Genomic DNA, 23,329 nt, shown 5'->3' with positions numbered 1-23,329 from the left:
GGTCCGTGAGTTCAAGCCCCGCATCGGGCACTGTGCTGACAGCTCAGAGCCTGGAGCCTGTTTCAGATTCTGTGTCTCCCTCTCTCTGACCCTACCCCGTTCATGCTCTGTCTCAAAAATAGATAAACGTTAAAAAAAATTTTTTTTTAATAAATAAATAAAAATCAGAACACCCAAACACATTCTCTCCCCCTAGAGGATACTACAGTCTAGTTGGGGGGAAAAGAGACTAATCGGGTAGAGGGGATAGAATCAGATTGGCCCCAGGAGATGAAGTAAGGGGAAAAAATTGGTTCTGTTTTTAAAACTGCTGGGTTCACTGTACTTCAGCAAGATAGAACTCATTCAGTAAGCCAGTCAGAACTATGGATTCTGAGAACAATCAGGGCTGGGCTCAAGGTAACTGCTTTCCTCCAACAGAAAGCTACTCCCATACCTTTATCCAAGGAGACAGACTTCTGGCCATGATGCTAAACCTGTCAGGATGGTACATATACCAGCATATAATGCTGGCCAAGAATAAAGAAACCAGTAACGCTATTACAGTTGGAGAACAACCTCAAGCCTGGTCACACAGAGAGAGAACTAGTGCTGCAAGAATATACAGGCCCTCTGTATAAAGGGACGAGAAAGAGCCAACAGAATGAACCATAAGGAATGTGGCATTCAGGGGGATGAGAAAGCTTCTAAGTGCCAGGACAAGAAAAGATCAGACAGGGCAAGGGGAAAGCTATAGAGTCTCACGAGACTGAGATTTTAAGTCTCAGAGACCAATACAGCAAAGGTCAAGGTGCCTGAATTCTAGAAATACCCATCTGGAAAGGAAGAGACCAGAGTTCAAGTTCTGGTTCTATCATCCACTCGCTGAATGGACTGAAAACAACCACTTTTCATTCTCAGCTTAATTCTCTCATCCGTGAAAATAGCCATTAGGATCTGTGTTGTCAACTCCAAGTTACATCTGGGAGACCGACAGGTCTCTAATATCTTCTAAGCTTCAAAACCATTCCAAAATTATAGCTTAAACAAACAAACAAGCACAACAGTCTCAGGAGAAAGGACAGACTTGGGAGACAGATGGTATCAGAGCCAGAAGCCAGGAGCACAAAGCCAGAATGCAGAGAGCACAGGTGTTAAGTAGTAAGAGATTAAGTGTTCTGTCAAAAGGAAAAAAAGACAAAACACAAAAACAGCTCAAGGTAACCGCTTTCCTCCAACAGAAAGCAACTCCCATACCTTTATCCAAGGAGACAGACTTCTGGCCATCGTGCTAAATCTGTCAGGATGGTACACATATCAGCATATAACGCTGGCCAAGAATAAAGAAACCAGTAACGCGATTACAGCTAAGTTACTCCCAGAATCAACAGCTAGATACAACCGTGACCCATTTTTCACACACAAATCAATCTTTAGACCTGCCCTCTAGGGATTCTACAATTACCTCAAGGCAAGTAATCACAAAATGCCTTAAAAATCAAAACAAAGAGTGTTCACTCACTATAATCCAACAAGTGTTCCAACCATACAGCAATACTAAAAAAACAAAGTAGAATTCAAATGTTATCCATGCCTAAGGGTTCTTCTGTGCTACTGAAAGCAAAGATCTACCCCAACTAGTCAGGAATTTCTCCCTCCCCCCCACGCCTGTTATTTAAAAACATATTATACGTTAAGGAAGCAAAATAATCCGACTGGAGACTTTTTAAATCCCAAATAAGAAAACTTACCGAAAATTATGTTTACAATGCAAATTTAATACTGTACTTTGGTTACTGACTTTTTATGGAAAGTCAGATAATTTTTCCCATAAAATATAGGAAATATTAACACACATTATGTACCTTGGTTCATTCCACCTTTTCAGCTAGTTTATTATAACAGATATTCTTCTTTGGGGGGGGGGGGCTCCTACCTTGAAGATAAAAACTTTCAGCACTTAAAATTTGTGCTCACTAAAGTGGCTGAGCTCTCATGAGGAGGTATAACCAAAGCAGGCTGCAACAATGGCAGGAAAGAAAACAAAGCACTTCCAAAGCTGCAATGTGGGGGGCCAATGAGGCAGGTGCGATCAAGGATTCTTGGCTTTACATCAAACAACAGATCGAAGCAAAAATTCTTGTAGCCTCCTCTACTCCAACCTCTGGGTCCAACCCCCTTACTAACCCCCTCACCCTCTATCCCCAGGCTTTCTGGCAAGTTCTCCCCAGAGTCAGTACAGCTTAGATACTGCCTAGGAAAAGCAGATTTGCAAAACAGGATGGGATTAGCACAGCTCTCCCATAGGAAAGAAAATAATTTGTTATTTGATCCTATGATTTCTTTTACTCACTCCACCACTAGCTACTGAAGATAACAGCCTACCCTTAATATCCAGGTTTGGTATGCATTCCTGTCCCAAACTTCAAGCCAGAGGTACAAACCCACTAATTAATTTGCACTTCAAACAAACACATAATTTGAGGGAATGGTCATTTAGACAAGGGACCTGAAACCAATGAATGAGAAGATCTGCACAGATATTGCCTATCACGTAAACACTAAAGTACCAGCAGAGAGCTACTTTACTCATCTCACTCTTCCTGCCCACCCCTAAATTCACAAACACTAAACTCCTGAGTGCTTGGGCTAAGAAGGTCTGCTAGAAAAGCAGCTGGAAACAGGTAACATTTTAAAGCTTCCAACCTTCCAAAAACTGTCCAGACCACAGGTTTAAAAAAAAAAAAAAAAAAAAAAAGCTATCAAGTCTATATTTCTCTGTGAATTTTCACAGAAAAATCCCTCTGGCAAAATGGTCTTTACTGCTTTATGCTTTAAACCCTTTGGGAATAAAATACAGAAATAAAAGGTACAAATCCCTTTACCTCTGCTAGTGTGGCTCTGTACACTGCGGCCAGTCTAAATTTTACCCAGTTTTACCCAGAATGAAAACCCAGTCTCTCATTCCTGGCAAAGAGAGGCATCTTACGCCTTGGAAGCTTATTCAAGAAGATCTCAGTAAGTACTGCTAAAACCCCTATTAATTCTTCCTGGAAATCTAGGAGGCATGATTTTGGGAATCTTAGCTATGAGAGAAAAGGTGAGACTTAATAAGCCACATTCTCTTTTTGGAGTCTTCAAACAATTATCTAATTTCACATTTGCCTAACCTCAAAAGTTATGAGAATTTTAACTGTCCTGAAAAAGGAAAGTCTTTTGTGCAGAGGGTTGGGAGGGTCACCCCCCGCCCCAGGGGGAGGAGCCCGATTTCTCCAGACCTCAGGCTCTCTCAGATCAGCGAACCGCTCTGACACACATGGTGGAATGATAGACGCAGCACATTCCTCCCGACGGCAACGCCGCTGCACTAATGCTCAGAAGACCCACACTGACTTCCACAACCAGACATTCCCTCCAACGCAGTTAAGTAAGGTTCACTTTGCCTGTAAATGGGGCTCCAGCATAAAGCACCGCTTTTTCTCTACAAACTACATCACGAGTAAGCCTTGGCCCCCTCGGACATACCGGAATACACAGACTATCACGTTGAGCTACGGCACCAGAAAGACCTAGGTTCACACTTGAATTTTATTCCTTAATAGCCCTGTAACTTGATTTCAGAGCCTGTTTCCTCATTTACAAAATGGGGGGGGGGGGGGGACACCTAAAAGGAACATTTGAAGACCGAGATCCCAAAACTAGTCTAGTCCTCACCTGGAATCTACTCTTCAGAGACAGATTACCTTTGGTCCTACACTATTCAGTTTTTTAATTGCTGCATTTAAAACAGACCGGCAGCTTTAACTAGGAAGAAAAAAAATCAAAGATCCATCAACCCGGGCCCACGTTTTTGTGTGGCAACAGCCAGCTGCTCCCTTGAGAGAGACGGAAGTTCTGTGGTTCCGGACTCACTACAACTCTTTCCCTCCTCTCCCCGCTTCGCTCCTTTATATTACCTCGGGCCCCTGGAGGGATGGGAGCACACAACCAGCTTTAAGGATTTAAAACAAAATAAACAGCTCGATGACTCATGAACATACTGAGACAGCCACTATCGAGAGCTCACTGGCTAACAACTTTGGCGTTAAGCCTGGGGTCTTCTTCCACTCTCCGCCTCGTGAACACTGCCAGGAGGCGTGCCACGGCGGCAGAGACCACAGCACCACGGCCGGGTCGGGTGCCCTGGGCGTGCTTCCACGGTCGCCCACCCCGTGCACCGCACCGGCTCGAGTACGGCTGGCCCAAAGTCCCCTCCGCTCGGGGGGGCCCGGGCGTGGGAGAGGACTGGAGAACGCGCCTTGGGAGGAGGGACGGCAAGCGTTTCGCGCTCAGGAACACGCACCTGCATGCAGGGCAGCCAACTTGCAAATCCCACCGCCAGGCCAACTCGAGCTCGAATTCGATCGCTGGGACAAAAGCCAACCCCGACGGCAACGTGCTCTGGGAGCACGTGCGGCTCAAAGCCAGCGCCACCGGGAAGGGGAGAAGAGCAGCGGGGGGGGGGGGGGGGGGGGGGGGCTGGGGGGCCCTGGGCGCTCCCGTCCTCACCGCCCCCACCACACACGGCCCGGAGCACCCCGAGCTCCAGAAACCAACCCTCCTTGCACTCCCTTCCTCACCCCCGACAGAAACCCCTCACCGACCTGAGCTTCCCAGGTTCCGGGCGGCCCGTCCGGAGTCCTTCCTCCCGGTCAGCCGCGCGCGTCCCCAGGCCCGGCCCGAGGGCGCAAGCTGGCCGTCACCTGCGCTCCGGGAGCGGCCGACCGCACACCTGCGCCTCCCAGGGCGCCAAGCGCCCCGCTGGCCCTTCGCCCCGACGGATGACGCAGAGTTTACTCGGTGCCCGGGGAGGCGGCGGAGCGGTAGCCAGGGAGACCAGAGGCGGCAGCTGCCGCGGAGCTGCGGCGCCCGGCGGGGGGGGGGGGGGGGAGGAAGGGGCCGCCGCCGGGTTCTCACGGGTGCGGCCGACCTCCCTCCCCAGGCGCGAGGCTCCCGCGGGGCGCGCGCAGCGGGGCGAGGCCTGCGAGGTGCACGCGGCCGCGAAACCGGGCTGCGCTCCCGGGCCCGGGTGCGCCTCGGCTTCTCGGCCTGTCGCGGGCCCCTCGGGCGGCGCCGGGCGGCTCACGAGGGCGCCGGCCCGGCCTCCCACCCCCGGGAACAGGGCTACGAAGTCAGGGGCGACCGCACGACACACAACGCCCAGTCCGCGAAAAAGCCCGGGGAACGACGCCGAGCGGGACCGCCAGGGGGTGAGTGGCCTGCCCTCGGTCTGGGTCCCGTCGGCCCCGCCGGGGCCTTTCTAGCCAGCTGCCCGCCCGAGGCCGGGGCGCACTCCTCGCCCGCCTCCCCCCAGCTGGTGCAACCGGCCCGAACCGGGACTGAGGAGAGAATGACAGAACCGGGGCGCCACACGCACGCCGGGTCCTCTCCCCCGGCCGCCCTTGGGGAAAGCCGAGGCAGGTGCGGCCTACGCTCCCTCCACCGCCGCGCCGCCCCCACGCCTGCCCGGCCGCCCGCCGGCGGCCGCAGGACCCACCTCACCTCAGAGCCGCCAGCCTCCCCGGCGCGAAGCCCGGGCGCACGTGCCCGACGACCACCCGCGTGGGACCCTACCCCGCCAGCCCCGCCCCCAGAACGCGGCTCCGGCACAATCGAACGTGTGAAGCCACGTGACCTCCCGGGCCGGGCAGCGCGGTCCGCACGAGGGGCCTGATCCCTCCGCCTTAAAGGAGCCGTGCCCACTGCCGTCGTGGCACTCTCAGATCGCCGTAGGTCCGGCGCGGGGGGTCTCCACCGCCGGCAGCCCCGCCCCACCGGGCCACTCACCCCCGCCGCCCACTGGGTACGAACGAGACTGGCGCGGGGCTCTCCGCGGTGCGTGAGCTCCTTGCGCCGGCGGCTTCGGGTCTCACGTGCGACGGCTGCGGGAGAAGGAAGTGCTCCCGGCGCCGAGGCGCCTTTCCGTCCGGTCGGCTCCCGTCTGGACATACACTCGAGGCCACCGGGAGACCGCAGTGCAGCCTGGAGGCCCCGCCGGCCGCCCCCGGAGGGCCGCGGCGCCTTTAAGCCCAAAGGCCCTGAGTCACGAGGAGGCTCCCTGCTCCCCCCCCCCCCCCCCCCGCACACACTCCTCCACGAGGCCCCACGCCCGCGGGCACGTGACCCGCGCCCCGCCCGGGGCTCGCGCTCCTTCGGCGGGGGGGAGGGGGGCGGGGAGGAGCGGACCGCCGAGCCGGCCGAGGCTGCGCGCGGACCGTTAGCTGCAGCGGCCGGGACCGCGCCCCGCCCGGCCCCGCCCCGGCGGGCGGCAGGCGGCTCTTACCAGCGGGAACGCCATGGGGCCGGCGTGGCCCTGCGGGACGGACGGGCCGGCCGGCGGGCGGCGAGCCGGCGCGGCAAAGGACGCGCAGACACGTGGGCACTATTTTTGCAGCAAGCCGCACACAGCGCCGCGCCCCGGGCCGCTTATAAAGCCCCGCGGAGCCGCGCCCCCCCCCCCCCCCCCCCCCGCCCCGGCCGGATGCGAAGCACCTGTGTCGGCCCCGCCCGGGCCCCCGCCTCCGCCCGCCCCGCCCCTCCCTGCAGGCCCGGCCGAGGGTTTGGCCGCCCACCCGGAGCTGGGCTCTAGGACCCGGAGGCCAGAGGCCCACGCTTGAGCGCGCTACTCACCTAGTGACCCTGCCCAAGTCACTTCTCTGCGGGGCCTCACTTTTCCCCGTGTGGGACTTACAAGCCGCTGCGACGCGGCGGCGGTGTGGTTTGTCAGGAGAGCCCCGTGCCGGTGCTCCTGTTCTTCCAAGGACCCCTCCAGGGCGGGAGCCGGCCCTGCGCGCCCCTGCCCTAGCCCGTGCCCTTGCCCCTGTTCCCGGACTCCGGCAGGCGCGCGCTCACACTAGATCGGCTGCTCCCGGTGCTGGAAGGGGGGCGCGTCGGGGGATTCCGGAAACTTCCTAAGACGCTCGGGGTCCTCTTTGGGCCGCAGTTCCCTGGGGAAACCAATCCCGACGCTCCTGCCGGACTGTGATGGGACTTGACGGAGTGGGGACGAGGGACAGGGCGGCGGCCACGGGGCAGGAGAAACCACCGTGATCCGGCTGTCGTCAGGAAAGGCGACCTGGGGTAGCTGGTGCGGGAGCGGTCTGGAACCCCCAAGCACGCGCAGAGGCGGAGATGGCATTCCAGGCGGGAGACAAAGGCAGAGGCAAAGGCAGGGAGGAGAATGGAACAGAGAGGCTCAATTTGACCAGGACGTAAGGGGAATATGTGCGGACACCACAGGAGGGAAGCCTGGGCCCAGTCTGTGAAGTGCCTTTATTTTGCAGACAGCAGGGAACTATTAAGAATTGTAAACAGGAGAATGGCAGTATCAGGTCTCTTAAGATGTTACTGGAGACTTAGTAGCGGCTGGGGAGAAACAGGGACTGGAGTGAGGAGGAGAGGGACCAGCGTTCGCAGAACATTACTGAGTGTTTCACATGTTATCTCATCGTCCTAACACTGTTTAGAAAGCATTTATTATGCACAAGGCTCCTCCTGGCAGTTGGGAAAACAGGACTGCTGCCTTCCTGGCAGGCTGGTGAGGCTGGCCTAGATCTAATGGCTAAGGCGGGGGCGGGGGGGGGGGGGGGGGGGGTAGGTAACAGTAGGTTTCTGTGGATGGAGAGGAAGTCAAGGGCCTAACCTAGTGTTTCAGGAGGATTACCCCCAGAAGGTGGCCAGGGTAAGAACAGATGGAGTGGAAGCGCACAGGAGGACTCAGTGACAGTGAAAGTTAGCCAGTCTCAGACACATCCTCCTGCCGGGAGCTTCCTTGGGTTGCTGGGGTCAGGGGCAGAGAGGATGATGGCTGCAGGAGTAGGACAAAAGGGGGCCCTGGCCTCCCCTGCCCATAACTGTTCTACCCTCTTCCTGATTAGCCACCAGCCCCCATCCTCAAGGCAGCCCATTCCAGCTACCCAGAAAACCATACCTTGTGATTCAGCGGCACTGGGACCTTCCTTCAGGGGTTCCTTCCTGGAGCCCTTCCTTCTTGGGGAGCAGCCCACCCCCAAGTTTTACTCTGGCCGACAGCATAGGACAGCTGCTCTGAAGTGGTGTATCTTGCTTGTCTTAGGGGATGCCAACCTGGACACCTATATGTATATCACAGGAGCCCACGTAAGGGCAGGTGAGAGCACCAGAAAGGCCCAAGGCACATCCGAAGGGGCAATTCGCTGATGGATACCATGCAGGAATGAGGTCCCAGCCTAGCTGGATCTTTTAGGACAGTCCGGCTTGTCTTAGGTTTTTTGTTTTAATGTGAAATCTTCCCAATTTTAAATTTGGTCACTAATTCAAATTAAAAGAGCCAAGCCCAATATGTCTAGGGGCCCCATCCAGCCGTCTCGCGGCAAACTTGGGTGCATCCTTCCTCCTCCTTGACCCAAAGCTGAACAAGATAAGAATCTGAAACCTGGGCTAGTGCCCAAGGGAATAAGTATCTGGGAGCTCTTTCATATTTTAAAGCTCCTAGCCATAAGAAAATGAATGCATCTTTCAGGTGACTTGGGACAGAAATTGCTGCTGCTTAAAATCCCTCTTCCTAAACTTGCTGTTGCAGTAATAAGAGCTGACCTTCCCTGAGCACTCACTGTGCACTTGGCACTGTTCTAAGTGTTTTACCTGTGTTCAATGAGAAAAGGAAGCAAAAAAACCCCCCAAAAAACCACGAAGTCACTAGCCTAAGGACTCCCAGCTAGAAATGGAAGAGTGGGAGCTCAAACCCAGACAGCCTTCCTGCTCCAGAGCCTGAAGTCTCTACCAGATGAGAACAAGATTCCCAGCACCCTGATGTGTGCACTTCCTTCAGACTGACCCCAGAGCTCCTTACATAGTGAAGGAAGGGGTGGCTGAGTCAAAATACAGTCATGGCCTCAGGTGTGGCCATGCCCCTGTGCTCCCTGCCCACACTTGGCCATGCCTACAGGTAGAACAGGAAGAACAGTACCTCTGACTGGAAGGTGTCCACGATCCACAGGGGAGGATGTGGAAAGCAGCAGAGGTGGAGATATTAAGTGACTCCGTTAAGTCTCCACAGCTGGTCACTGGCAGAAGTAGCAGGAACAAACAGGCAGCATTATCCATTCTCAGAGTCAACAAACAGCCTTTTGAGCCTAGCTATGCCTGGCACCGTCTCTGTAGTCAAGCCCAAGACTTACAATACAGGTTTTAAGTGTAACGGTAATTGGCCGGACTAAGTTTTAAACGCGTATGCTGGGAGGACAGGAGGGACCCTGCGGTCTTCTATATGCTCAGGTGCTCAGTGCTTCCACAGCAGGCAGAGAGCCGAAAGAACAAAAGACAGTGCTGGAAGAACATAATTTTTCTGGTTGCAAAAGATCACGAGGGGGATTTACTGAGGAACTCAAGACCATGAGGTAGCAACGTAAGCGCATGGTCTCTGCTAGACTTTTCCCATGGTCCGCGCAGAAGAAAGCATGTTCTTTGCTGTCGCTGTTGTTTATGTCTTGTAAAGCGGGATTTAAAAATGTGGATCAGCCCCTCCTTTCATCATACACAAATGTTAATTTAAAGTGGGTTAAAGGTATAAACGTGAAAGGCATTTACTGGAAATTTTCTAGAAGAAAATATTAGAATATTTTATTACCTCAGAGTATGGGTGAATTTTGTAAATAAGAAACAAAAACCACAGGACATAAAGGAAGATTGATAAATTTGGCCACATTGGAATTTAAAACTTTGATTTAACAAAAGATTTTTTTTTAATTTAAAAAAACAAGTCATAGACTTGAAGAAGACACCTGCAATGTGAGATCCATAAAGGACTAGTTTCCAGAATACATAAGAACTTCTACAATCAACGAGGAAAAAACTTCTACAATCAACGAGGAAAAAAGACAACCCTGTAGAAAAAAGGACAAAAGATGGGAATAGGCAATGGACAGAAACTGGAAACCCAAATGGCCAACAAACACATCACTAGATGTGTACCCTCAGCAATAACCGGGGAAATGCAAATGAAACCACAGTAGATACCATTCACACCTGTCACACAGACCAAATGACAAAGTTTCACTATCCCAGTAGCAGGATCACCACCAGTGAGGGTATAAACTGGCTCCCCGACTTTGATTTTTGTTTTTCTTCTCTAGATGTTTTGAATTGAGGGATAACACGTATAGTACGGAATGCACAAATCTTAAGTGTACAGCTCATTAATCTTTTACCTACATATACACAGGTAACTATCACCCACATCAAGGCCTGGAATCTTTACAGAACCCTATACGGTTCCGTCATGCTCTTCCCACTTTATACCTCACTCCTCGGGGTAACTGTTATTCTTACTGACTTCCTGACATTCATCCTGCCTGTTGTAGAACTTCATATAAGATTTGGCCTCTTCCCCTCAACGTGGTATCTGTGCGATTCACCCATGTGGTCGCATGGGGCAATAGTTCAGCCCTCTGTATTGTTAAGTAGTATTCCTTGGTACGGCTATACTGCATTTGTTTCTCCATTCTCCTGTTGATTGGTATTTGAATTGTTTCTAGTTTGGGGACTCATGAACACAAGTGCTGTGACCATTCTTGATGTCAAGTATGTATAGCTCCTCTGGTGATTTGTGAAGCTGCAGGTGTGTAAGCTCTATGACCCAGCGATTCTACTCCTAGGGAAACGTAGAGAAACGTTTGCATGTGTTAAAGGAGACAGGAGTAAAAATGCCAATAGCTGAATCATGTATAATTGCAAAAATAAAATAACCACCTTAAATGCCCACCAGCAGGAGAATGGAGCAGTAAGTTGTGGTATAGTCATACAATGGAATATCATCTATAAGGAAAAGTAAATGAAATAAAACCAGTTACAGAAACAGAAATGACTCAGAAATAATATTGAGTGAAAAAAGCAGGAGGAAGGATACATACATACTTTACGATGCCATTTATGTAAAAATTTAAGGGCGCCTGTGTGGCTCAGTTGATTAAGCATCCAACTCTTGATCTTGGCTCAGGTCATGATCTCATGGTTCGTGAGTTCAAGCCCCACACCAGGCTCTGTGCTGATGGTGCGGAACCTGCTTGGGATTCTGTCTCCTTCTCTCTGCCCCTCCCCTGCTTGTTCTCTCTCTCTCTCTCTCCCCCTCTCAAAATAAATAAAAAAACATAAAAAATAAAACACGTAGTACACTGTTATCACAAAGTACCATATCACATGTTGTTTAGGGACACATCCATATGTAGTAAAAGTACAAAACAAAAATGCATGGCATTGATAAATGGAAAATTCCAAATCGGTGAGGAGGGAAGAGTCTGTGAAATGAGTACGAGAAGTATTGCCTGGATTGATAAATGCTTCAGTCCTTAAGGCCAGGAATCAGTACACTAGTGGTTGTTATTTTAGTCTTCAAACAGCACAGTTTTGGGGGGGGCGCCTGGGTGACTCAGTCAGTTGGGCATCTGACTTTGGCTCAGGTCACGATCTCGTGGTTCACGAGTCTGAGCCCCACATCGGGCTCTGTGCTGACAGCTCAGAGCCTGGAGCCTGCTTCAGAGTCTGTGTCTCTCTCTCTCTTTCTGCCCGTCCCTGTTGGTGCTCTTTCTCTCTCTGAAAAATAAACAAATAAATATCACACTTTTTCAAAGCAATGAGGGACAGAGATTATTAAAGGCAGAGATGTGCTGGCAGATGTCTGACAATTGGCTGTGGGGAGGGCCAGCGATCTGCAGTATTCACCTATTTCTGTGGCGTAAATACTCCCACCACAGCTGATTTCAAACTACCAGCGTGACACTACCCAGCTCACAGAATTCCTGGAGGCGTGACAGTCAGTGCTCTGAGCCAGCGCCAGCCTGCTCCAGCACAGCACTGACGCTGAATGTCAGAGCAAAGTGCTTGGAAGGCCAGAGACCGGAGCCCTGGCCGCCTCTAAGGACTTTTCCAACGCCCCAGGAGATGGGTCGGGGTTGGATTGTCTTCACGTGTGGCTGTAAAGTGAACCCCAAACAACAGCTTGAAACAAGAGTGTATGGCCTCGGACGATTTCTGCGGGTCAGGAACCCGAGGATGACTTAGCTGGGTGGTTCTGGCTCGGGATCCCCCCGCCCCAGGGATGCAGCTGGGCTGTCTGCCAGAGCCGCAGTCATCGGAAGCTGTGCCTGGAGCTGCAGGTCTGCCTCGTGGCTCGCTCCAGCGGCCCCTGGCAAAGCCTCAGTCCCTGGTCACGTGGATCTCTCCACAGGGCTGCTGGCTTTAGCTCAAGACATGGCTCCCGGCCCTCTCCAGAGCAAATGACCAGATGGAGAAAGAGAGAAAGATGCGGGGATGGAGGCGCGCTGACTTGTCTAACCTCATCTCAGACGTACCGTCACTGCGGCAGTGTCCCGGCGTGCACGCGCACGGAGCCTGATGGAAGGTAGGAGGCGATGGCCCGAGGGCGAGGATGCCAGGAAGCAGGGATCCCTGGGGGCCGTCCTGGAGGTCAGCGGCCACACTGATCACACTGAGGGCTGGTTGTCCTGAGCCGCTTGTAAATGGGTCAGAGATGCCCGGAGTCTCAGCACCAGGAGCACCGTGAGAACCCAAGAGGCCCTGGGCTTGGTTTCCAGCTAAGGAAACCAAGTTTAGGGGTTTATTTGCGAGAACACAGCTGCTCTTGTCAGGATCCCGGGGCCTCAGTCTGGCCTTGTCCTGGGGAGAAGGACCACGCCTCACCCTCTCCCACCCTCCCCTCCTCCGTGCCTTCCCTCTGCAGGTGCAGGTGCTGGGGTTCTGGCACATAAAGGCCTAGATCAAGGTCACGTTGCCCAAGCCCTGACGAGTTCCTTCTTTCCCAGAGCTGCTCCCTCACATTCTCCCTCAGTTAAAGCAAGAAGACAATCCGGCTTATTTCCACATACACGGGGTGGTCGGTGCCTCTGCCACGGGGGGTGGTCGGTGCCCTCGTAGCCCCAGAGAGCAGCACAGGCCAGCACGTCGGCACTGCCCGACACAAGTCCACGCCGGCCTTCTGGGATCCCACTGACAACTGGAGTCTGGTGTCAGACCGTCTCGAAGCTCCGTGATCTCCGAGCAAAACAAAACACTGCCGCAAACTGGAAGGCAACCTGAGGTGGGTGTGCCGTCACACTCAGTCTCTTGTTTACACGGGTTATTCATCAAACTGCACGCTTGTGATCTGTACAATTTTCTACATGAATATTATATTTACATTTACATTTCTTAAATAGTATTTTTTAAAACAGTCCCTTAAAAATACAGACAGGGACGTATGTGTCTTGCGTCTTCCCAGATCCCAGACAGAAGACAAGCATTCTTTCTTTCCAGGTACCAGGGAGAAGCTGGGAAGGTGTGTGGTCGCTAAAAGTTCCAGCATTTGGGATTCTCCCTCAGGGTTAGAGCTCCCCTTTCTCAGAGGCTGTGGAAGTCCGGGCTGTGAGCTCCTGGAGAGGGGCCGGGGGTACACTTCCGGCTCCTAACAGAGTCCATCTAGGACCTTTGTTGCAAAGCACAGAATTGTTGGTAATTCTCTGATGGTCCTGTTCAAATTCCCTGGGAAACTGCTCTCACCTTCTTATGCTGTGGGCAGTGCTGATTCAGTGACAGAAGTGAGAACAAGTCGACCGTTCGAGTGGCCCTTGACTGGCAGATCAGTCCCATCTCCAAACCTGCAGTGACAAAAAACAGTGATCCCAGGGAGACTGTGGGGCTCCAAGGCTCCTCACGAAGCAGTGGCTGCAGCTGCTCTCTGGTGCCACGGAGCCCGGCAAGTCCCCAGAGACAGAGGCGGGGGGGGGGGGGGGGGGGTGTCCCCTATGAGGGGATGGAACACCTGCCGCACCTGTCTTTACCCTGCAGAGACTCGCTCAGGGATGGGGTAACAGGGCTGTGAGAAGATACCGCCAAGGGACGAGTCTGAAGCACAGAGGATCAGAAGCTGAGGCATCACGTCTCAAACTATCATTGAGTGTGTTCCTTGTAACCCCGGCAGTCACAGTGTTCGGGGGGGGGGGGGGGGGTTGGGGGGACAGTGTTCCAAAGTCAGAACTGATTTTGGGTAACACTTCCCTAGCCCCTTTGGGGATGGTTAGGTCACAGTGCAAATTGTCATGGTAAAGGCTCTGAGAAGGCCTGTGGGAAGTAACCTTGTTTCATTTAAACCCATTATTCTGAAACTTATTGATCACAGACTCGTTGTTGTTGGAATACATGCTACTGTGTTGTTTTTTACACCTTTTGGGACCCCTGCTCACTCAGCCTCTTTCCTCACCAGGAAAGGCATCAAGGAGGGCCATGACCCTGACGACCACCTCCAGAAGACTTGTCCCAGGGGCAGGGGCTCCCTCCACATCTTCACCGCACACGTGTATCCAAAGAGCGATGGCATCTGCCACCGGGACCCTGTTAGAAATGCAGAATCTGGGGGCACCTGGGTGGCTCCGTCGGTTAAGCTTCCAACTTCAGCTCAGGTCATGATCTCATGGTTTGTGAGTTCGAGCCCCCCATCCGGCTGTCGGCTGTCAGCGCAGAGCCTGCTTCAGATCCCGTCTCCCTCTCTCTCTCTCTGCACTCCCCCCACCCACGCGTGTGCACTCTCTCTATGCAGGCTCTCAGGCCCCACCACAGACACTGATCAGAATCTGCATGTTAACGAAATCTGCAAGTGATCTGATGCTGGGCTGTTTGAGAAGCACTTTCCATCTCTTTCCCGTTCTTCCCCTTCCGGGAGGGCTGGTCGGGTCATTTCCCCAGCAAGGTGGGGGCTCCCCAGTTGACATATTCTGAACCTCGCGCCTATGTTTGCGGAGTCCCCCACACTATGAGTCTCTCCCAAAGAGAGGCCCAGGAGGGAAATCCAGGGGGACCAATAATCACCGGAAAGGCCTTGCTTTTGCAGGACCAAGGAGTTCTTCCGGCTTGGCCTTCCCATCCCTGCTTGGATGTCTCTTCCGCACACATGCCTGGGGACTAAGGGATCGTCACCTTGGGGTACAACCAGAGTCACCTATGAGAGTCAGTCACAGCCGTCCCTAGAAAGTCAGTAATGATCTTTCACAAGGGTCACATGGTCACACTTAGCAGCTGTCTCCCCTGGATCCCCTCAGAAGGAAGGAAAGCTGAGCCAGCACGTAGGGAGAAGACACTTTATTGGGATGTTGCTGCAGAAATAGCTACAGAAAGCCGGGAAGACTGGAGGGAGCGGCTCCCCACACACAGGCCATTAGGGGACCCACAGGGCGGGGGAGGGGCTGCGGGGGAGCCTGGTAGTGACTAGAGGGCAAGAGTCCCCCCCCCCCCATCCGATGCTCTCTGGCATGAGGAAACTGCTATGAGAGAGAGAGAGAGAGAGGAAAGACAAGTGGGGCTAACAGCCCAGATGTCATGAGGGAGAGAGAAGCAGGGGTCAAAGAGGTCACAGCCCTCGGGAATCACTGGGTCAGAGCCTGCACCACGTCCTTCACCAGCATGGTGCCGATCACCATCTTCTCGCTGTTGACAGTCAGCTGGGCGGCTCCCGTGGGCCGGGCGTCCAGGGTCAGCAGGACCAGGCTCCCACTGGTCAGCGTCCTCCCCGCAAATCTGCGGTAACGGTAGAGGAAGGGTCTTGGCCTTTGGGCATGCGACCCTCCTGCAAAGCAGGCCTCCCTAAAGCCTGCCTCTCCCCTCTGCTGGGGGCTGAGTACCTGTACTCATCAGAGGCCCCACAAGGGACACGACCCAGGTTGGCAACGGCAGTCACTCTCTGCACCACGATGTGGTCATTCCGACAGGTGTCTGGCAGTGTGAGCTTCTCTGTGATCTCGCTCATGCCTGTCAGCTTTCCTGAGGACAGAGGTCACGATGAGGGTGGAGGCCACACGGTTCAGAGGCTGGCTCCTGGGTCTGACCACGGGGTATCCTCACCAAGTTCTCCTCAGGCTGGCAGGTCTCATGCTAAGAGCAGATGTGAACCTCTCTCTGTCTTGAGCAGGGGCTACTTTCCTCCTGGACCACACCCTCCTTTGGGAAGCCAGCCTCCCCACCCCACCCCACCCAGGGCTCTATCCGTGTTGTTGACCAAAGACTGACTTGGCATTTCCCCAGCATCAGACATCTGGGCGACCATCCCCTTGGGAGGGAGGCACCAGTGGACATGGTGGCCAGTCAGCTTGGAGAGGAGCTCAAGGAGGCAACGGCTCCATACCTGGCCGGGGCTCCCAAAGCCCCCAGGCATCCACAACCTCTCCTCTACAGGGCTGACCTCTCCTCTCCACTCACACACTCTAGGCCAGCCATGCGACACCCTGTCTGCCCTCCTGCCACCTCCTCTTCAGCCCCTCTGTCCCCTCCCTGCTGCTTCCCCTCTCCTCCTTTTGAGAACGGACATCCCTCTCCTGCTGCCCCCGCCTCTCCTAATTCCAGACTAGTGACATTTCCTTGCCCCATCCCTTCACTCTCCCCATGTCCAAGTCTCCAAGTCCCTCAAAAGTCCCTTCTGGAAGCAAGACTCCCTCCTCATGCCACTGCCGTGCATCCCTCCCTTACGTGGCCAAAGTCCTCCCAAGAGGGCTCCATTTCCTCAAGCCCTGGTCTCCTCCAACCCGCTGCAGATGGCCTCTGTCCCCCTGGGCGATGGCCTGCTCTCTGATGTGGGCAGCCTCCTGTCTGCTGGAGCTGAAGGTCTTGGGTCATCCTGGCCTGTAGACCATCCCAGGGCACCCCTTCCACCTCTTACTCTGTTCCTTCTCTCATCCCTCCCCTCCTTCTTCTCCGGAAGCATGCAGGTTTTCCACAAGGAAGTTCCTTGGCCTTCTTATCTTCCCACCCATCTCTCTGGCAGGGGGATCTGACTCATACTCACAGCTTTGGCTGTCACCTCCATCACCTCTGTACTCATGACTCTGGCCTAGAGGTGTTTCTGGGGCACAGACCCGCATCTTCAGTGGCTTATTAAACACCTCCTCCTGAATTTCCCAAATGCACCTCACAGTCCTCTTATCTGAAACCAACCATGATCTTCCCTCCTCCCCTGCCTAACCCATTCCTCCTTCTTCCAGATCGGGGCTCGGCACATTACAGACCACAGGCCAGATCCAGCCTGCCAGCTGTACGGCCCACAGTGGTTTTTATATTTTTAAAACACTGGGGGGGGGGGGGGGAATCAAAAGATTAATATTTCATGACATATGAAAATTATGTGAAATTCAAATTTAAGTGTCCATAAATAGAATTTTATTGGAACACAGCCACGCTCGTTCATTTACACGTTATCTGGGGCTGTTTTGCGTTAATGGCAGCAGAGCCAAGTAATTGTAGCAGAGACCACATGGCCCACAAAGCCTAAAACGTTTGCTTTCCGGCACATTATGGAAAAAAGTTTGCCGAGTCCTGGTCTAGGGGAAGGGCACCGAGTTCTCCCTGCCATCCCCACATACCTCCCTCTTCTCCTTCTCAGGGCAGCTGCCCACGGCTGCCCCCTTCCCCCTACCCACCCAGCCCTGCATTCCCTCTGCTGTGGCTCTCATCTGGTTCCCACCTTCTCTCACCAGATCTACTGCAATAGCCTTATAGTCACAGAATTTAGGCCAAGGTCACACACCAAGTGAGTGGCGGGGTCAGAATTTCAAGCCAGGACTCACAAAGCCCCATGTTTCTTCTGCTTAGGCTGTCCCGCCTCTGTTCCCTACTGCAGGCTCCCCCCAGTCCAGTCCTTGCTGTGGGTGCTGCCAGATCCCCCTTGCTGAGGCAGAGGCCTGAAGCTGGCCCCTTCCTCAGACACCTTTGGCGACCTCTGCACTGTTAGGAAAATGAAGTCTAATGAAGTCCTAATCTCTCTCACAGCAGAGGTGGACCTGATAACTTTGGTGACCCCTTCCGGCTCTGAAATTCTGGGATTGAAATGCTTTAGCACAGCATTCAAGACTTCCAGATGCTGGACCAAACATCTCATTTTCAGCTTTGTTCTCATTATCTCTGTGTACCAAACCAAATTGTCTTTCTCCTCAGCTCCTGCAAACTTTCACCAACACGTACTCATGATATTTTCCCAAGCTGGAATGCAGGCCTAGAATTTTCTGCCTGGCTGAGTCCTGCTCTCTCCAAAACTTCACTGAAGTGTCCCACCCTCTGTGAAGCCTTTGCCAGAGGCCCACGCTCTGACGATGCCGAGGCCCTTCCAGCAGGACTGCACCATGAGCTTCCAGGGCCCAGTGGGTGGTGCCGAGCCCCTCCCTGTCCACCCTGGGGAGCACTCACCCTGTTCCTTCTTGAACTCATTCTCGCTCATGAACACGGGAGCCATTAGCTCCCCAACAGGTGGCTGAATGGAGACGTAGAACTGCCGGGTTTGGGTACTAGGAAGGGTGGGGAGGAAATGGAGGGAGAAGAAATGAAGTGAGGCACCTTTTCCCCTCACCTCCCACTTTGGAGGCAACAAAGAGTGAGAGAAGATCTGAGAGCTTGGGATGACTTCTGAACCCAGCAGGTCACGATGTATCCCTGACATTCTGCCCCCTCCCCTCTCCAGCCCACCCTCCCACCCCACCCTGAGTTGGATACACACCACAGCTGGAAGTTGGCTGCCTGGGTTGAGTCACAGAAATTAATGCCCATTACAGCAGTGACAGATTCTCCAGGTGCCAGTGACTCTGCAGTGGTATGAGGCAGGGAAAGGGGGGCAGGGAAAGATACTGTCACCTGATAGGTCTGGAACCCAGACCCATTCTCTCCTCCACTGCCAGAGCTGACCACCCCTCTATGCACTCCTGGCTTCCTAGGTCCCTGGAGGTATTTCCTGGTTTTCTTCTGAATTCTAAACACCCTTTTCCTACCCACCCTTACCCCATGTAAGTCAGTCCTGAAACAACCAAGGCCCATACTGCCTGCCTCAAGCACCTTCTGCCCTGATACAAACGTGCTTGTTTCCTAGTCTGTACTATCCACAAGGGCACGATCATGTTAGATGCCCTCTCTGTGCCCTCATGGCCTGGCCTGGCACAGAGCGGGCATCAGCAGCCACAGAAGGACAGACACTGCCCAGGAGCCCCCTCCTCCAACATGTCCAAGGCCCTCCGTACCGATTTCAGGGAACTCCTGGATGCTGATGCCGGCAGGCAGTTTGGGGGTGCCCACGTGCAGGCCCTTGATGGGGGTATCAGAGCTGTTGGAGAAGTGGATGTGCAGAGATACCATGTGGGGGTCCCCAGAGAAAGGCTGGCGACTGAAGGTGTAGTCCACGGCCAGCCCCTCACCGGCTACACGGTGCAGCAGCTCCTGCCTCCCAACACCTACCACTGGACTCAGCAGCTGGAGGGGTGGAGGAGGGCCAGTATGGAAATGAACAAGGAGAGAGCCTGTCCCTGCCTTGTCCTCACCTGGGGTCACCCAGCAATGGGGACTCAAAGCTATCCCCTACATCACACCCCTCCTCCACACACACAAATCCACACTGTAAGATGCATCCCAGACATGTGTCCCTCCCCCATCCCACTCACTGAGGGCACCAGCGGGGAGTCTGTGAGCGTCAGGCCCTCCAGGTCAGTAGCCAGACTGGTGGACACGATCGTGGGGGGAGACACAGGCTGGACACTGGGAGGGGTGACTGTGGGAGCAGATGAGGAAGGCTACGATGAGGGAGGCAACATGGAATCGGCTTGGATTGAGCAGGGAACCCAAAGCTCAGCGAAGGAGACGGTTCAGCACCATGGACAGCGAAGCACATGGCATCCTGGGGGCTCTTACGGGAACACCAGGTCCTGTATCCCAACCCCACACCTGGGGAGGCTGTCCCTCTGCCCTCTTGGCCCCAAAAGTGTGTTCCGTCTGCTCCCCTTACCCCGGAGCCCTGGGGAACCTAATCCAGAGCTCCTAGGGACCTTCCTAAGCCACCCTCCCAAGGTCTTCCCCCGGTGACTTCTACCCAAACTCACAATCCTCTAGGTCAAGCAGGGAGATCTCCTTGGCTACCGGGGCGCTTTTGCCACTGGGAGGCTGAAAGACAAAAATGGGATACAGGTGCAGGAGGAGAGCACCTGGCCTGTTCTGGGTTGGGTAGATGATGCCATGGTCTATTCTAGATGGTGGGGAGGTGACTGGCCTGCCTCAGGATGTGGGAAAGCCCCTGGCCCATGAGCCCACCCCCCTCTCTGCCCCAAGGCTCTCACTGTTTTTTTCCTCCAAGAGGCAGGTTCCACCTGCTCCTCCTCCGTCTCTGATGTTCTCTCAGATTCTGATGAGCCACTGCTGGAATCGCTGTCCTCCTCTGAGGATGAACCTTCTCCCTGTACCTCGGGCACCTTCTTCCTTTTCTTCATCTTCCTCTTCTCACCTTCCTCCTCACTCTGTTCACTGGAGGAGAGGGGATGAATGGGGCTCAGGCCCAGCCCGGACACACCTGCCCTTGCCTCACAGAAGAGCAGGAAAAGACCAGGAAAGTGGGGGGAGGGGAGGGAGCCTGAGCCAGTAGAGCCCAGCTGGGCTCCTATGTCTGGGCTCCAGTGAGAACTCTAAACAGGCCTGGGTCCCTGGTCCCCCAATGCTTCTCCCTGCTGTTCCCATGAGGGGGCAGGCTCAGCACAGAGACCCCCTTAGCCAGCCACAGCAGCCATCATGGGAGTGCACCGGGGGTCTGAAGGCCCCACCAGATCAGGGGCTCTTAGAGTGGCTAAGGCTGAGCATTCCCCCTCCTTTTCCAGAGGAGACCCCTGAACCCCACCAGCCACCTGGCTGGCTCCCCTCTTACCTCTCACTGCTCCTCCCCTTCTCTTCCTCCTGGTCTTCACTATCAGACTCACTGCTGGACTCCCCAGAGCCGCTCTCACTGCTGCTCTTACTGTCCGAGGCACTCTCGGACTCGGGGTCTGTGGAGGAACTGTCTCAGACCCCCTCCCTGGGTGCAGACCTCCTTGGGTCCAGAGCAGGTGCCCTGGGGTCCCAGCTTGACTCAGCACTGAAGCTGCAACCCCCTGAGCTGCCCCTGGCCCCAGATGCCAACCGGACCAACCAGGACACAGGTGGATGTGTATGGCACATGCAATCCCTCAGGACCACCAACTCACACACAGATGCACACAAACTGGTGCATGCCCCCGTGGGTATGAGGCCATGTGAAGCACACAGAGTCCCCAGCTCTGCTCTCTCCTCACCGCTGTCTGCAGACTCTGTGGGGCCTGACTCCCCCTCTGAGTCAGAATAGAAGGGTTTCTCCTTCTCCTTCCTCTTCTCTCGATTGGAGCACTTGGTCCATTCTGGTACCTGGAAGTGGGGGTGGGGTGAGAGGAGCATTGAATCATGGCTGGGGAGGAGGAAGGAAAGCACAGGGCCTCTTTGCCTCTCACCCTGCCTCTTCTTGGGCCCTGCTTGGCCCTGTCTCCAAGAGGGAATGATGAGGTGGAGGGGAGGGGCAGCACAGGGTACGAGAGAGAGCACCGCACACAGAGCAGAGGGCACACGGCACACGGGCAGGGGGACCTCCGTGTATTCGCCCAACAGGCCCACGTGGGTCTCGATAAGGGACAGATCTTCTTCCTGCATGGGGGGAGGGTGTCAGGAGGGCTGGGCCAGCACGGCCAGGGCTCTCTGCTATCTGTGCCCCGCCCCCCCCCCCCCCCCCCCCCACACACACACAAAATTGAACCCTTCACCCCACTGACCTCCACGTTCCGCACAGATGGGTCTGGAGCCTCCTCTGGCCAGTCTGGGAGCTCCTGGTAGCCTGTGGCCTTGGCATTGAGCAGGTGGGACAGTGAGCCCAGCTGGAAGTGGTCCCGGTCTGGGGGTAGGGTTAGAGGTCAGGCCAGGAGTAGGTGGCAGGAAATGTCCTGGGAGTCGTCTCCCAGGTGGGGTGGTGATTCTGGCTGGGATCCCTTATGGAGGTAGACAAAAGGGGTGGGTGTGTCCTGTACGGGTTCCTCCACCTTCAGGAAGACAGGCCAGAGGATCAGGTTGTCTGGCCCGGCTCAAGCAGGAGCTGAGGTATGGGGCAGGTGGGACTGCGAGACAGGGTAGGGGGATGGTGTGGGGAGAGGCTGCAGGCCCATCTGTTTGGTTCTGCCTAACGGAGAGGCAGACATGTGAGTGAGGCTTCTCTTCCAAGGCAGCGGGGGCTGTGTGCCTCAGCACGGCCAGGCTTGGGAAGGAGGCCTAGATGGTATGAGGATAGCAACTGTGAAGAAGAGGCTGGCCAGGCTGGGGCGAGGAGGGGAAGGCAGCCTGGTCAGGCCCCGTGGGGAGAGGTGAGCAGTCTGAACGGGAATGGGAGGAAGTCAAGGCCAGAGGTCCAGCCTGTGTATTGGAGACTTGTGAGCGGGGACGGGTTGGGAAGGAGAAAGGGACTTCCTCCTTCCTGGCAGACGTTCAAATTCGCCCCATCCCTCAGAATTTCCCTGTTCCTGAGGTCCAGGGAAGAGAAAAAAAATGAACAAAAAGACACCCAGGAGAACCGAGCTTTGTAAGGGAGCCAGGTCCCCTTCAGGATTCCGAGGTCCAGGGAGCCAGCTGGCGGACTGTCCCCTCCCAGCCTCTCTCAGGGCCCCTATCACAGGACACGAGCCCAAGGACAGAGGCAAGGCTGAAGGCCCAGACTTTGGGCAGAGCTCCAGTGGCAGCCCAGAGCACCAGCAACTTTCTCAGGACTCTTAACAAATCTGTACCTCTCCTCTGAATGCTGTTTGACTTCCCACCTTCCGGGATCCTTGGTATTTAAATCTGGATACACAGTGCTGGCTCAGGGAGGGAGGTGGACGGGGGCGCCAGACAAGAGAGGAGCAGGAGCCATGCTGGCTGGGAGGGCAGGGACTCAGGTGAGATGATGCTGGTGGTGGTTGTGGGTGGGAGCGGGGGTGGGGTGAGGGGCAGAGAGACTGGCATTTCTCCCGAAGTCCTGGTGTCTGGCTAAGACTGGGACCTCAGGGGGAAGATCTGGGTATGGGGTCCTGGCCAGTTCCCCTCCTTCCCACCCCGCCTCCCCCACCCCCCGCCCCTGGAGGTTACCCTTGACTTCAGCTCCCACCTTTGAAGGATGACTCCAACACTGGGGCTGGTTTGGGTGCCAGGAAGAGCTTCTTGGCATGGCGGCTGAGGGCCCCACCCTGCTCCGAGGGGACGATCAGCTGCCGGGTGAAGCGCGCTCGGTCACGAATGTCATAGTTTTGGTCGTACTTGGCCAGACTCAGCACATACTGGGTCAGCAGCTTGGTCTGGGGGACGAGAGGTGGGTCAGCAGCGGTCAGAGACAGCGGGGACACAGGGGGCCCTGCAGCAGATTCTGTAAGCCCCCACCTCACGCAGTGTCTCTCTCCCAGCTGACGGGCGGCTGCCTCCACCCTCTTCCTCTCCCACCTGCCCTCCCTTCACCCTGCCTTTCCTCTCCCCT

General features: G+C 54.9%; 2 protein-coding genes and 1 long non-coding RNA gene across 14 annotated transcripts in view; 1 reads left to right on the top strand and 2 right to left on the bottom strand.

Moving 5' to 3' along the window:
* The window catches only part of CPEB1 (cytoplasmic polyadenylation element binding protein 1), a 90,549-nt gene extending 84,139 nt beyond the window's left edge, over positions 1-6,410 (bottom strand). For 3 of the 11 annotated variants that reach the window (XM_060617552.3, XM_060617554.3, XM_060617556.3), the window contains exon 1: positions 5,806-6,061. In XM_060617552.3, the coding sequence (XP_060473535.1) occupies positions 5,806-5,967 (162 nt within the window). In that variant the 5' untranslated portion in view covers positions 5,968-6,061. Of the gene's footprint in view, positions 1-4,618; positions 4,708-5,520; positions 5,647-5,805; positions 6,074-6,301 lie in introns of those variants that run through there. The other 8 variants (XM_060617550.3, XM_060617551.3, XM_060617555.3 and 5 more) reach the window with 7 other exon arrangements.
* On the top strand, positions 4,704-14,159 carry LOC132668634 (uncharacterized). Its single transcript, XR_009605672.3, has 3 exons — positions 4,704-5,228; positions 12,221-13,090; positions 13,306-14,159. It is a non-coding gene; the product is annotated as an uncharacterized LOC132668634 (long non-coding RNA).
* Positions 14,160-15,108: 949 nt separating this feature from the next.
* AP3B2 (adaptor related protein complex 3 subunit beta 2) overlaps positions 15,109-23,329 on the bottom strand; it is a 34,119-nt gene continuing 25,898 nt past the window's right edge. For both annotated transcript variants that reach the window (XM_078449055.2, XM_081795828.1), the window contains 12 exons: positions 22,967-23,153; positions 21,609-21,727; positions 21,102-21,210; positions 20,699-20,816; positions 20,121-20,304; positions 19,887-19,947; positions 19,452-19,558; positions 19,035-19,263; positions 18,521-18,605; positions 18,214-18,311; positions 15,663-15,801; positions 15,109-15,558 (listed from right to left, as the gene is read on the bottom strand). In XM_078449055.2, coding sequence (XP_078305181.1) covers positions 15,408-15,558; positions 15,663-15,801; positions 18,214-18,311; positions 18,521-18,605; positions 19,035-19,263; positions 19,452-19,558; positions 19,887-19,947; positions 20,121-20,304; positions 20,699-20,816; positions 21,102-21,210; positions 21,609-21,727; positions 22,967-23,153 — 1,587 coding nt within the window. In that variant the 3' untranslated portion in view covers positions 15,109-15,407. The remainder of the gene's footprint in view (positions 15,559-15,662; positions 15,802-18,213; positions 18,312-18,520; positions 18,606-19,034; positions 19,264-19,451; positions 19,559-19,886; positions 19,948-20,120; positions 20,305-20,698; positions 20,817-21,101; positions 21,211-21,608; positions 21,728-22,966; positions 23,154-23,329) is intronic.

Source organism: Panthera onca, chromosome B3, assembly GCF_046562875.1.
Source record: "Panthera onca isolate mPanOnc1 chromosome B3, mPanOnc1 haplotype 2, whole genome shotgun sequence".
Lineage (NCBI taxonomy): Eukaryota > Metazoa > Chordata > Mammalia > Carnivora > Felidae > Panthera > Panthera onca.
Note: the sequence above shows the minus strand (reverse complement) of the source record. Positions and strands in the feature narration are given on the sequence as shown.